At 45.2% G+C, this 14,674-nt stretch overlaps 1 protein-coding gene across 1 annotated transcript in view; it reads right to left on the bottom strand.

Moving 5' to 3' along the window:
- Positions 1 to 3,362: 3,362 nt before the first annotated feature.
- The window catches only part of Naa25 (N-alpha-acetyltransferase 25, NatB auxiliary subunit), a 51,293-nt gene continuing 39,981 nt past the window's right edge, over positions 3,363 to 14,674 (bottom strand). Inside the window, exons 18-24 of the mRNA XM_076922691.1 lie at positions 12,203 to 12,446; positions 11,659 to 11,782; positions 10,073 to 10,138; positions 8,740 to 8,837; positions 7,541 to 7,651; positions 4,007 to 4,153; positions 3,363 to 3,683 (exon numbers count right to left, since the gene is read on the bottom strand). Of these exons, the coding sequence (XP_076778806.1) occupies positions 3,561 to 3,683; positions 4,007 to 4,153; positions 7,541 to 7,651; positions 8,740 to 8,837; positions 10,073 to 10,138; positions 11,659 to 11,782; positions 12,203 to 12,446 (913 nt within the window). The 3' untranslated portion in view covers positions 3,363 to 3,560. The remainder of the gene's footprint in view (positions 3,684 to 4,006; positions 4,154 to 7,540; positions 7,652 to 8,739; positions 8,838 to 10,072; positions 10,139 to 11,658; positions 11,783 to 12,202; positions 12,447 to 14,674) is intronic.

Genomic DNA, 14,674 nt, shown 5'->3' with positions numbered 1-14,674 from the left:
CACTGGATCTGACATAAAGAACTGTATTCTAATGAACCTGCACATTTTCTCAAATAGTACCAAAACTTACTTTTTAATTTGGGAGCATAAATGCCATTAATCAAAGGGCACAGTGGGGCAGGACAAAGAAATCCAAAGCCAGCTCGGGCTGTACAGGGAAGCCCTAAGCCTTGTCTTGCAAAAAAAGGGATCCCACTTTTAACTCTTAGGTAGGACCCATGCAATGTTTGTGGGAATAGAGAGAAGCTAGAGTTGAATAAAGCTGTGTACCCCACACCCTAGCATGACATGCAGTGGGTAACCCCAAATAACATATGATTATGTGACTTATAAGTTTGGCACCCAGGCAGATAGCACTTGCAGATTTGCACCATGTCAGGAAGGTTAAGAACAAGCAAGCACTCATCATTTTACTGAAGGAAAAAAAAAAAAAAAAAATTCAAATGAAGTCAGTTCCTCCCTGAAGAAGCAGGCAAATACTACTAAGGGCATGAACTATCAGGACAAAAGAAAAGAGCTCCTACGTCCACTGTGTCAGCAGACTGCCTGAATAAAACCTGGAGGGGGGGGGGCTCCTAGGAGGGGGACTTTGCCCTTGACACATTCAGTCACTCTGACATACATGTCTACAGCACACAGCTTCCAGGAGGACTCAGGGTCACCCGTTAGATAGCAATGGGAGTGTGCAAGGGACAGCTGTTATGTCAAAGATTGGGTCCCATCTTTAACCTGGGTGTTGTTTTCATTATGTGTTTTATGTCTAGTAGCTGAGCATGCTTTTGACCTGACCCTCCTGCCTCCATCTCTAGAAAGCTGATGTACAGGAGTGCTCCATGCTGGCCCAGGATACTAGGATGAGGGATACTAGCACAGAACTGCGGTGAGGTACACTGTTTTGGAAGATCTAACTTTTAAGACTGAACAAAAACGAACCAGGAAAAGTGCCAACTTAAAAATAAGTAAAAACATTTATGTTGGTTAGCCTGTCCAGTTAAAGCTGATTTGCTGCCTGAACTTAGTTCTCAAGAGCAGATTTCCCAAACCAATAAATCACATAAAAAGTAGGAAGAGTTTCAACAAACCTGCAGGTAAATGGAACCCCTTTTTGTATTGAAAAAGTTGAAATGAAAGACATACAGATTGAACGTGGTGATTGCAAAATATAATGCAATTTTGAACAATTAAAATTATGAAAATATACAAAATTGATGGCAGCACACCTAGGTTAGTGCATTCTCCATTATGAGGCGACACTACAGAGGACTCTGTCCACGGCAAAGTACTTGAACCCAATTCCTGCTTTGCAAAGTCTTGACTTGGGATCTCAGTAGTATAAAAAGCAGTGATTTTTTTTTTCAGTCTGTAAACAGTAGTCGTGGTTTTTTGTTGTTGTTGTTTGTTTTTTAAATATCAATTTACCACACAAAAACAAAACAGAACAAAACCCATATAAACCAGAACAGCAGCAGCAGTGGGCCTCTGATCATTCTCCTTAGATGCTATTGACATACAAGCGTGGGGAGGAGGCTTTCACTCAGTAAGAATATATATATATATATATATATATATATATATATATATATATATATACTTTAACTGTACACAATGTATAGTGCATGACAGCTTCCAAAAGAATAGACTGATAAAAGATATTGGCCATTTCATAATTTCATTCTTTTTACAGTTATCTCAAAATGTAAGAATTAGATCTGATTGAAATGCTACATTTAGTAAGAAAATCAGCAAGTAACAGAGGAAGTGTAACCCCAACATGACACCATTTGTCAGTAAGACCAGTGGAGGTCCAACATATTGGGGCAGGAGATTGACTAGAAAGACCATTAGAGGAAGGAGCTATGCCCAGAGCCAGCCCACGGAGTCGGTACTGATGATAGTCGGCTGACAGAGCTGTTTTAGAGCATCTATGACCATGAACACAGAGTACAATTTGAATATCCCAAGAAACATTATTCCAGGAGCCAGGGCAGTGCAGGCAAAAGCCCACCCAGTCCAATGGGAAACAGGCCACAACTACAGAAAACAACCACAAGTTGTTGAAGGCAAGTCAAAATCAGGGTCTTCAATCCATCTTGTTCAAAAAGGCCCTTTCTTTGGGGATGGAGCATGTATGTGCTACTCTGATGCAATTACATGATGTAAGCTCCAGCACATCCTGCAAGAAAGTAGTTTGTACACATCTCCTTACAAGTTTAGATTACTGCTAACTACTATGCTGATGGGTGGATCTAAGACAGTCAAGATAAAGGAGGAAACGCAAACACAGCCACTGAGATGCTGCCCGCTGGCCTTGAGCTGCTGTCTGTCACCTCTTTGCTGGAGCAGTACATGGGAAAGACTAATCGTCACCAAATTCATTTTCTCACCTTCTAGTTACTGACTCTCAGGAGTCAGGTGACAGGGAACAAGAATGAAGCAGGAGAGGAGATCAGACGCAAAACAGTCACGGAAGGAGCTGTCAGAGCTCAGCACGACATAATCAAGAGCAGTTTTCATCTTCTCTCAGACCACCAGCCTCTTAAGCTGGAGCATCCTGATGTAGTTCTTAAGTTCTCAAAAGTACACCGACATCAGGCCCATTGTAAAACATCTTTTGTCAACCTAAAACTTAAAACCTAGGTTAAACCCATAATATACAATTCCTTCCGTCCCAAACCTCCCCCATAAAAGCACTAAAGTAGCAAATCTGTTTCCATCTGTGTATCTGTGTGACTCACGAATCGGCTGCAGAATGTGACTCAGAAATGACAACACAAATCATGTACAACCTCTTCCAACAGCTCTTCCACCTTTCCTAGAGGACCGGCGGGGCGCAGTCTCAGCAGCTTAGGAAGCTCACGGTGGGCTGTGCTCAGACTTCTTCTTCAAAGTGGGCTGAACTCAGACTTCCTTGCTGCCCTGAGGCTGAGCTCTCCCAGGAGCGGGGCTGGGGATGTCTTGGCTGTTGGGGCTATGAAGCCAAAACTGAGCACCTGTGGTCACGTGTGGTGCCCTGCAGTGGCATGTAGTCAGCCACACCTCATCTGATCCTGTGGACCCACCCTGGTTCTGTGGGAATCTCACAAGGAACCTATGACTAAGGGAAAGGCCCCGCTACCGAGTCTGCTCATACACTTGCTTTTGCCTCGTATGGCTCAAGTACCAAACCCAAACTCCCACTGCACAATGGAAACGCGACCCACCTGCTCTGAGGCCGACGCTACACGTATTATTCTCTATTGCTGCTTGGATAGAAACACCCACCCCAGACATTTCTGGTGATGGGAATGAAGTGGGGTGCTCTTGTTGCTGTCCTGTGTGTATGAACAGGTATAAAGAGTGGTAAACCCAGATGAGGGTCCTGCTTCTGGTTTATATACAATAATTTAATTTGTTGTATATATTTAATACCTCAAAAATTAATTCACGATCAAAGTCCTTCATGCATTTGTGAGGAAGTTCTGGATTAGAACGATGCCAGCCAGATGTTGTTTTTGCTGGGGAAGGTGGTGTCGTCGTCGTCATCTGCTGTGGAGTCTTCGGTGTCTGTGGTTGATACTTCCTTAAATTTTTAGTTTCTTTGTAGTTTCAAGTCTTTTTCTCAGCAGCTCCCCCGTTTCCAGAAGTGAGTGCAGGTAACTGCTCTGCACTTTCCCCTGCACTGTCCGTGAGAACTTTCTTTCTTCCTACAAAACAAACAACAAGTCATCTTGCTCAAAAACCAATTGCTCAGTTTTATAGTGGCCTCACGAAGAACACCCATGGCATTTCAGTTCATAGAGAACGTGGGAGGGGAAAGCCATCTCTGGTGTTAGGTGACTCTCATAAGGCACACATGGCACAGTCTGGGATCAACAGGTGTGCACCCCAGAACAAGAAAAATGTCTTTCTGAGTAACTTGGACATAAAACTATATTAGGACAAGCTGGGCGAGGTGTAAAATCTGAGAGTGATAAATTGAACGTTTCAGCCTGTGCAGCAAGCACACTGTTTGCTCATCGTGTCTTACCGGAGAGATAGAAGAGTCCTCTAACGTCAGCTCCTCAAGTTTAAGTGCAATTAGATGGGCTTCAAGTCCTTTAATGTGATCCACAGCGTTAGAGATCACAGTCTGCAGTCCAGTAACATAGTCTTGGAAACTGGTGAAGACTGGAGGCTGGGGGTCGGGGGAGATTAAAAAGCTGTTAAGAACTTCCCAAACAACTCCTGTTTTTCTAGCATGGTAGGACGGCGACCCAGCACGCAGTGTCTGATGCTGTGAGCACAGGGATGAGCACTTTGGGATAAACAGACAGTGATGGCTTAGGCACTCCGGATGGGAGGGTCCTGGGAGTAACAGGCAGTCTGTGCTTCGCAGGCACTCTGCCACTGAGTAAACGCCGTTCTCCCTTTTAAAATGACGAGCTGGAGACAGGCTGACAGAAAGTTAGTTGTTCCCGACTGCTCAGGGCTAGATATGTGCAGGAACAGTGCAGGATGAAAAGGAAAACAAGGCTGCTTTCAGGGCTTCGGAGGCAGCTTGGGGTGAAAAGCTTACAGGTGTGCAACCTAGGCACAGACATAAATGTTGGCTGCAAACGCTAGCGAGGGCAGAGACAGGTAATCCCGGAGCAAGCTAGCTATCTAGATTGGCCAAACTGGTGTGTGCTGGCTTCATGTGAGAGACCCTGCCTCAGTATGTGAGGTGGAAAAGAGCAACCAAGAGTGATTTATGACCTGACGTGTATCTCTTGCTCATGTGCCCATTTGTAAATATGCACTCTCACTGGCACATAACACACACATACACACACACACACGCACGCACGAACACACACACAAAACCAAAGCAAAAGTTTTATTCTTCCTTCCATCTGAGATTTCCAATGTTAATGAAAAATTGAATCTTAATGTTCTGTTTTCATTTTTTGTTTGTTTTACTTTTAGGGTTCTGGGTTGTTTGTTTGTGGTTTTACCATAAGATCTCACTGTGTACATAGACCTAGCTGTCCTACAGTTAGTGAAAGAGGAAGAAAAAGAGGCAGGTATGGAGGCTCATACCTGTCATCTCACCACTCCTGGTGGAGACAGGAGAGTCATCAGGTTGTCCTTAATTACATATGGAGTTAAAAGCCAGACCCTGACTCAACAGTAACAAAATAATCACCACAAAAAGGCTTAATTTGTGTACCTGTACAATTTTAATTTGTGCAACTTGTATAAGTGTGAAAAGGCCTTTCTAAACATGACACTTCACTAGATACCATTAAAAGGATTATTTCCGCCCCCCCCCCCCCCAAGAAAGAATCCATCCACTGAATAAGAGTGAGGGCTGAAGCAATGGCTCACAGGTCAAGAGCACTGACTGCTCTTGCAGCGGTCTCAGGTTAGAGACTGTTAGCATACACTGGTGGCTCACAAATCTAAGGAGATCTAATGCCCTCTCTGACCTCTGTGGGGAGTAGGCACTCAAGTGGTCCACAGACACACAGACAAAACACCTACACTTTTATTTAAAAAGTAATTCTTTTAGCTCACTTGTGAAGATAACAAACTGAAAACCCTTTGCCCTCTAGGGTAAAAGGTTAATACCAACACTGTTGAACTGTTCTCTCTGACCTCTCTGAAGTCAGTACCACAGCCCTGAGAGGTGGCCACAGTGCTAGGAGGGTTATCGCTTCAGACCTGAGTCTAGACTCTAAGAGTAGCTCCATTTACAGCCATTTATTATGAACCAACTACATATTCATCAATAAAAAAAATTACACTGTATTAATTACTATGATGGAGAAATGACTATCAATAGACATGTATCTATAATTAGTAATATAAAATCAAGACTAATATCCTAAGTGAACACAAAATAAAATAAAAAACCAAAATAGGCAAGCTGCAGATTTTTGTTTTTAAAGAAAAAGGCTCATAAAACCCAGCTGGCCTCTAACTCACTATATAGCCCAGGCTGGCCTCTAACTCACTATATAACCCAGGCTGGCCTCTAACTCATTATATAACCCAGGCTGGCCTCTAACTCACTATATAGTCCAGGCTGGCCTTAAACTCTTTCTTGACCTGTGTCCACCCGCTAAACACCATCATGCTCAGAACCGTCCTAGCATGGTCCTGACTTGTATTGGCCATGTCACTCAACTGGGAACATGGGTGATCTCTAGTCACATATTCATGGTTATTGCAATAATCAGAAAACAACAAGCCAGGTGTAGTGGGTCACCCCTTTAATTCCAGTACCCAAGAGGCAGAGAGGTAGGTGAATCTCAATTCAGAAACCCTCCCTCAAAGAAAGACAGACAGACAGACAGAAAGAAAGAAAGAGAGAAAGAGAGAGGCAGAAAGAGAGAGAGAGAGAAAGAGAGCAAGCAAGCGGATGAATGAATAAACAACATACAAAGCCCTCAAAAGCCAAGTCTCCTGGGTAAGTTCTGGGATTGCACACTTTTCTGTGGGGTTTGTTTGGAGTCTCTGCTATGTGGCTTTGGCTGCAAGGAGCTCTATATAAATCAGGCAAACCTCAAATGTGCTGTGTTCCTCCTGCCTCTGCTTTCTGAGTCCTAGGATGTCAAGCATATGCTGGCATGACAGCTTTGTAGTATCTCTGTGTGTGTGTGTGTGTGTGTGTGTGTGTGTGTGTGTGTGTGTGTGCTGCATATATGAGTGTCCATGGAGGCCAGGAGATGGTGTCTGACCTGCTAAAGTGAAAGATACAGGATGTTGTGACCCATTAGACATGAGTGCTGAGAACCACAGTCAGGGTCTGTGGAAGCACAGCAAGCCCTCCTAAGCATCGAGCCAGCTCCAAGCCCTACATCTACTTTGTAATCACAGAAGGAATGAGAAACAGGAAGAGATTTCTTTCCCCAACACTAAAATCTCTAAGAATGGGACACAAACATCAGTGCTTCCCTATTTGATGAACTGAAAGGGCAGTGCTAATCTCTAACCCGAATTTCTCCCTGTATCTAAGAAATAATAAGTCCCAATAGTGTGACTAATACCACACACCTGTCTAGACTCCTCAAAACAAACTAAACAAGGTTAAGAGTATTCAGGGGCCAGGAAGGTAGACAGAGGCGAACTAAAAGCTGCAGCACAGGATCCTACACTTGGGAAAGGAGGAGCAAGGCCATTGTTGAAGTGCACAGGCACTCCAGACTTGGGCCTGTCAAGACCATGGTTCAGTGTGAACACCCTGAGAACACACGGTCGGTGTGAGCACCTAGGACACACAGCTGACCTAGGAAAGGTTATTCATGGGGTCATTAATCTTCCACTATTACTGTAAAGATGAACCTGGGAAGCAGTGGCAGGGACAATGTAAGTTCGGAGACAGCTGGTTTACATGGTGAGACTGGCATAAAACCAATACAAACTTGTATCCCAGCTACTGGGGAGGCCGAGGATCAAGCCTGGACAAGCCCAGGCAACACAGCTGGGTCCTTTCAGAAAAGGCTGCAGGAAAGGTGCCTACAGAGACTCTGACAACATGCAGGAAAACAGTGGAAGGAAAGGCAATCATGCCGGGATGTTGAATGTTCTTTGTTATTACCATAATGATGCTGGTTTCTTTTTTCTTCTTTTTCTTTTTCTGAATATTTAATTTGTATGGTCGCAAGACACTCTCACAGTAACCGGATACCCAAAGGATGATAGAAACTGTCTGAAAGAGGAAATTTACAAACTCATCAGTGTAAATCACATTAAGGCATCCACATGGCAGCCAGAGACAAAGGCTTAATTAAACAAAGTCATGGCACTGGCAGTTATGCAGAAGCCAACCAGTGAGCATGGCAAGGGACAAGCCAACCAGGACTGGCAGCTGGGACAAACACTTCTTTCTTTGAAGCTGTCCCTCATGCATCTCTCCCAGCAGTTTGTGGCTCCAACAGCGGAGCTCAGTTATCCTTCCGCCTGGCTCTGACTCTGCTAGACGCCATCTTACTTCCTTTCCCTTTGCTGAGTGCAAAGTCCATATCCCAGCATGTGGGACCCAAGGGTTCCTTAGAGTGTAAACTCTCCACACAGAGGTTAATGGGACATGAACCCTTTAGCTCCAGCTGGCCCCTGTCCCCCACTGTGGGAGTGTGTGTGCTCAGTGACTGCTCAACACCACTGGCTGGGGGAACACTGCAGTTTAGAGGGCTGGCTGCTCTTACAGAAGACCTGGGTTCGGTGCCCAGCACCCACATGGCAGCTCTGGCCTTCTGCAGGTACTTGTATGCAAGGTACACATGAACTCACACAGGCACACAATATACACACAAATCTAAAACAACAAGAACAAAAAGAATCTGGTTAAAAACAAGAGTTTTGCTGCCAGTTGTGCTAGCATATGCCCATTGACTACTAGGAGGCAGAGTTCAGAGTTCAAGCCAGTCTTAACTACACAGTAACTAACACTTTCAAAATAGCAAAAAGGGAAGAAACTATTGTATTTTATCATCCCCCACCCCCAGACGCCTGGACAATATAGAATGCTAGGCAATTAGTAAAACAAATGGCAGCATGAACTCAAGCAAAGTCCAAAGAGGAGGACAAAGTGATGATCCAGTGAACTTCAGAGGAAGAACGCCAGTCAGAAGCTGTCCCTAAGCACGGCAGAGGAAACCAGTTTAGAAAAATTACAAAAATGGCATCTAGTGTCCTAAATAATCAGTGACAAGGGGTAAGCTGCAGGTGTAAAGCTCACGCTCTGCTGTGGAGAAGAGTTAACAAAAGTCAAGCCCTCAAGAAGGTGAAGACACACACCTCAACGAAGAAGACCAGATTCTCTAGGATTGCAGGCTGGGTCTTCACATTACCGTCTTTAACTTCTAAGAGGTCACCTTTACATGTGCTGAAGACACCTAAGGGGAGCAAAGAGTCTATACTATTATTCTCTGTAAGTTTTGATGCTTTTAGAATGTAGAATCTAAAAATAAGTCATATAAAAACTTAATCCAGGTCGGGCCTGGTGGCAATAGAAGTCAGAGGCATATAAGATCTCTAAGTTTGAGGCCAGCCTGGTCTACATACTAAATTCCAAGCTGCCTAGTGCTACAAAATGAAACCCTGTCTCAAAACAAAACAAAAAACAAAACCAACAAAACCCCCAAATAAGTAAAAGCTACAGTGGGATAGGAGTGGAGCTTAGTGCCACTGCTTGCCTGGCCTGCTCTAGGTCTCAGACACCATCCCCAATAACACCAGAAAACAAAAAACAAAACTTCCCCAAACAAAGATTCAAGGCATATAAAGTAAAATGTCTTAACAATTAATGTGCTATAGTCTCCAAATTATGAAAAGTAGTCTTAAAAATAATAAATGCTAGGGTCTGGCCATCAGCTCAGAGATCTGAAATACAAGCTGTTGTAAACTACAGACTGGTTTTGTTTAGAAGACCTGTGCCCCTGTGACCTCAAAGGATCAGAAGGCCGCTGGAGGAGAGCATCTGCATGGGGCTGGAAGATGGCCTGGTTAATAGAGTGCTGGGATCACCATCCCTTGAAAGTGAGGCACAGCAGAGTCCCTGGGGCAGCTCCAGACTAGTCAGATCAATGAGCTGCGGGTTCAGTGAGTGGCCTTGTCTCAGAGAGTAAGGTGGAGCGAGGTAAGAGAGATAGGGAATCTCCAGCCGCTGCGTGTTCATGACACCCTCCCCCCCACACCGACCTCTCTCCTTCCATCTGCACTCACACACCCACAGACTCACCCACGTCAACTGAGACTATTAACTTCACATTGTTAAGAGACTGGCCAACTGAGTCTATGTAAGACCATACCCATTGACATCCCATTTATACTAGTTTTCAAGGACTTCTGTAGAAGTTTAGCTTTCAGGCATAATGCTGTTGCATGCCTGTAATCCCAAAGTAAAGAAGGAAGATCATCAAGCCAAACCTATCCTGGGCTACACAGTAAATCTGAGGTAAGTCTGGAATATACCAAAGACCATCTCAAATACAAAAAAACAACCACTCTTAACTTTAGTAAAAAATAATTTTTAAAATTAAAAAAATGCTTATGATTTCCGAATCCTTCCACAGGTTTCTATGTTTTCAGACACACGAGGACAGTTCAGGAACCTACAGTAACAACTTACCTTTCAGCAGTTCTAGCAGAAATGCAAGACTGTTTCCTATTCGTTCCTGTGTATCCACCGTGCCCTCTAAAATTGAAAAACAAGCAATCAACATTGGGCTTGTTGTTTGATTTCTGTTTTTTTTTTTTTAAAGAGAAAGCAGCAAACTGGGCATGGTTGCATATAGCTGTGATGCCAGCACTCAGGACACTGAGGCAACCAGACTGAGTTCAAGCCCAGCCCACAAGCTGTGCTGAAAAACCAGTGAGCTTTTGTCATCAAAGCTGCGTTTGGTCCCTGAGACCCAGGAGACCCAGTTGGTAAAAGGAGAAAACGGACTTCTAGTCAGTTGTCCTGTGACCGCTCCATGAGCACTGTGGTACACACAAAGCAAGCAAATAAGCAAGCAAGCAAATAAGCAAGCAAGCAAATAAGCAAGCAAGCAAATAAGCAAGCAAGCAAATAAGCAAGCAAGCAAATAAGCAAGCAAGCAAGCAAGCAAGCAAGCAAGCAAGCAAGCAAGCAAGCACATAAATGACAAAAACCTACAGTAGCAGGCCTGGAGAGATAGCCCGGCAGTTAAGAGTATGTACAGCCCGTACAAAGGACCTGAGGTTAATTCCCAGCACACATTTCAGGATGCTCACAATGGCCTGTATCTCCAACTCCCATGGAGCTGAAAACTCTGGTCTCCACAGGCACCTGCCCTCCCCTGCACACCACAACAGACACACACGCACACACACCCCCACACGCACACCAAAAAGCTGGTGCTAGAGAGATGGCTCAGCAATTACGAGTGGGTTGAGTACTAGCTGCTCTGATAGAAGAACCAGGTTCAGTTCCTAGTATCCTCATGGTGACTAACGACTGTAACTTCAGTTCCAGAAGATATGCCCCCCCCCCGCCCCCACCCTTTCTGGCCCAGAGAGCACCAGGCATGCACATTATGCATAGAAGTGCACACCAGCAAAATACTCATAATAAAAAAAAAACTGAGGTAATAAGAATCTGAAAAGGAGCAGCAGTAAACTCAATACCAAAAAGCAAGTCAAGGCAGGCCTGTCCCCGAGACGCAGGCATGTAAACCCACCACTGAAAGGCAGAGGCAGAAAGGCAGAACTGCAAACGGAGGAGGGAAGGGACGGGGACTACTGCTCTGGACCAGGACTGTCTCAGGCTCTCTAGCAGGACTTGCCAGCCCTGTTGCGTGCACTGCAGATCAGCCAGCATTGTGGGCATGGGCACGAGCTCAGCATGAGAATGTCTGATTCCCTGTACGTTTAGGGTTTCAGTATTTATGGCACTTACTAATTGTTTTTAAGTACCCTAGTTTTGTTTTGTTATTTTGTCTTTCTTTTCTTTCTTTCTTTTTTAAGATTTATTTATTTTATATATGTGAGGGACACTGTCACTGTCTTCAGACACACACCAGAAGAGTGTGCATCAGATCCCATCACAGATGGTTGTGAGCCACCATGTGGTTGCTGGGAATTGAACTCAGGACCTCTGGAAGAGCAGTCAGTGCTCTTAACTGCTGAGCCATCTCTCCAGCCCCTAAATTTTTACTGTTAAAGGTCCAGTAACTACATGCCGTGCATACTTACCTAAGCCACTGGTGTCAAGCTCATACACGTCGCTGACAAGATGAAAGGAGTGGACCTGGCACTGACAGCAGCCGGAACTGAAGAACCGGCCCATTCTGGTGGGGACAGGCCCAAGGAAGGGGTACTGGAAAAAGAGAGAAAACCACATCCTTAATTCACACAAAGTATGAAAACAGGACTTATAACTACTAGATAAAACTTTATAGAAATCCATCCATCAGAAAACCAGTAACTGACTCCCACAGTAATAAGGAAAGGCCGTGTGTATTAGCTGAGCATGGTGGTGTGCGCCTGTGGTCCCAACACTGAGGCAGGAAGACTTCAAATTCAAGGCCATCCAGAACTATACACCAAGACCCCATCTCAAAGGGAAAAAAAAGGAAAGAAAAATCCCTCAAAAAGCTATCTTGCTTTTCCTGACTAATGGGTCTAGACAGAGCCATACCCTGAAATGCCCAGGACTTCCATCCCTCTTTCTCTGTTATGCCAGCAGTTAGTTGGTGGGACAATGACTGAGCCTCCAACAGCAAATACTTATTGATACCTGAATTTCCTTCTCAATAAACCGCTTCCCCGTCTCCACGGCCACTTCTAGCTGTTGGAGGAGCAAACGAAGGATGTCGATCCGGGAGGACACACCGTTCTCTGACATCTTCTCTGAGTTCTTTGGCTCCACAGGGTGGGTAAGACTTGGAAGTCCACTGATCAGCCTCAACGTTAAGGATCGGATTCTTAACCACATGGTCTCCTCCTCCAAGGAGAGTTTCTTATGCTCTTCAGAAACATTCCTTAAACAGAAACATCCCCAGACCATCCATTTTACTTAGCCTGCTGCCTTCAAAGCTGTGAGCATTTGGTTTCCCTGTCAGGATACCTCAGTACTCCTGCCTTCACCTGGGGCTCAGTCCATGCATCTGATTACAGCTTGCCTCACAACAGAAGGCCATGCATGGCAACCTTAGCTACAGGTCATTTCCCCTCGAGGAGTATCTGCTCTAAGGATTGAAACATGAGTGACACAAAAAAGCTTAAATGCCAGAATAAGGGTAGGTAGTAAAAGTGCCAAGTTACCCAAACACTCACGAGTCCGCAGGCTCACACAGACCCATCCACAAGTATACAAATGCATGACAGCACTGGGGCTCAGCTCGATGGCACAGGGCATTTGGCATTTACCATTCCTAAGGCATGGGCTGAATTCCAAGTAGCACCAAAAAATACAAACATATAAACATACCCCAAATCCTCAACTGGTGGCAACACTGGCACCGTCTCTTGTTGAGGCACAGTCTCTCTTTAGACCCGGCTGCCCCTCTCTTCCTAAGAGCTGGGATTAAAGGAATGGATGGCTGCCGGCTGACCTGTACTAGTGACCTGTACTACTTGTGAGCCACATCCTTTAGTGATGACTAAATGCTGTAGCATGCTGCAGAAGGACCTATCTGCAGGGTTAGCCTTCGGCTGATGCCTGGTAGCATGGACTCCAATCATTGCTTAAACAAGAGCGGCTCCAGTGGCTGTGAGAACACACCATCAGTATGTGGTAAGGATCTTCTCTTTGGGGAGCCTAGAACCTTGGTGTCTGCTGAACAGAGTGTGGCAAGAAAGGCGGCTGCTAAAAGCCACGTACACTGATCATCTAGTTGCCCTAAGCAGAAACAGCACAAACTGCCCAATAATACCCTTTCCTCCTGGCTGCTGCTTCCTGCTGCCTCTTGGATGGAGGGAGGAGAAACCAGTGGCCCGGACTTCCCCTGGCCCTCTACATCCTCTTCGCTGGGATGAGCTGTGGTGGTGCAGTACAGCAGCTATACGCTGCCTTGCGGTCTTTCTGCCAGCTTACTCTGTAGTTTTGGCAGCCTACAAATCGTGTGTTCAAAGCTCTCACACGCAGGTCATGCATGCTTGTGCCCTAGCTTCCTAGAGCAGACATGCTAAAGTAAACTGTATGTTACACTGTAAACTCCCTACAGAAAGGCTATACATTTTACATGTCACCTAAATACAAGGCAATAACCGTATTCCCATACACCCATGCTGACCATAGCCATTCATTCATCTCTGCTAGTAAAGAAGTCACGTTGTAGCTAGAGCCTCACCTGAGTAGTTCCTAGTTACTGAGAATGGCAATACAAATGAAGAAACTGAGAGGGCCTTTAATCTTTTCCGTTTCTTTTTGAGATAGGGTCTCATATAGCCCAGGTTGGCCCAAACTTGCTATGTATAAAAGATGACCTTGAACTCCTGATCCATCTGCATCTCTGCCCCCCAAGTACTGGACTCTAGCAGAGTGACACCGAATCAGACTCCATGCCCCATTAGAGTCTAGTAGACACTAACTCAGCCTGTTCAGAACATGTGGGCATCATGAGTCCTTTAAATTTCCATGTTTGTACTGGAGAGAGCAGTGTTTCCCTGCATCTGAGCTGCCTTGCTCATGCCCTGGTGAAGCAGGCTCTCCCTGCATTAGTGTTTGTGGAACTGAAAGTACTGCCTATGGTTTGTGTGGTTTTCTGAGACAGGGTTTCTCTGTGTAGCCCTGGCTGTCCTGGGGAACCTACTCTCAAAGCTTCACTTGCCTCTGCCACCAAGTGCTAGGATTAAAGGCATGCACCACCACTGCCTGGCAGTATGCACCCTTTTAAAATTGAAACCTGTTTACTTTGTGTGTGTAGGTATATGGGGTACATACATAAGAGGCCTTCTACCAGGAAAGTCCCAAGAATTGAACTCTTCTGACCCCTTTGAGGACTGTGCTTCTAGTCTCTATGATCAAAGGACACTCCATAGGACAGCAGTCTACAGGAGTGGGCGGGGTAAAGAAGGGGGGAGGCGGCTCTTCACAGGAAAGTCTGACACAGGGCTCTGGTAGCAAAGGCCTTGAACTTGCTGTGTAGCTGGGAATGACCTTCAGCTCCTGACCCACCTGCCTCTGCTCTCACAAGTGCTGGGATCACTGGTGAGCATCAGCATGCCAGGCTGAGAAAGGTTTTAAACCAAACTGTTGGTTACCCAA

Source organism: Arvicanthis niloticus, chromosome 24 (assembly GCF_011762505.2).
Source record: "Arvicanthis niloticus isolate mArvNil1 chromosome 24, mArvNil1.pat.X, whole genome shotgun sequence".
Classification (NCBI taxonomy): Eukaryota; Metazoa; Chordata; class Mammalia; order Rodentia; family Muridae; genus Arvicanthis; species Arvicanthis niloticus.
The sequence above is the reverse complement of the archived record's forward strand: the minus strand, read 5'-3'. Positions and strand labels throughout refer to the sequence as shown.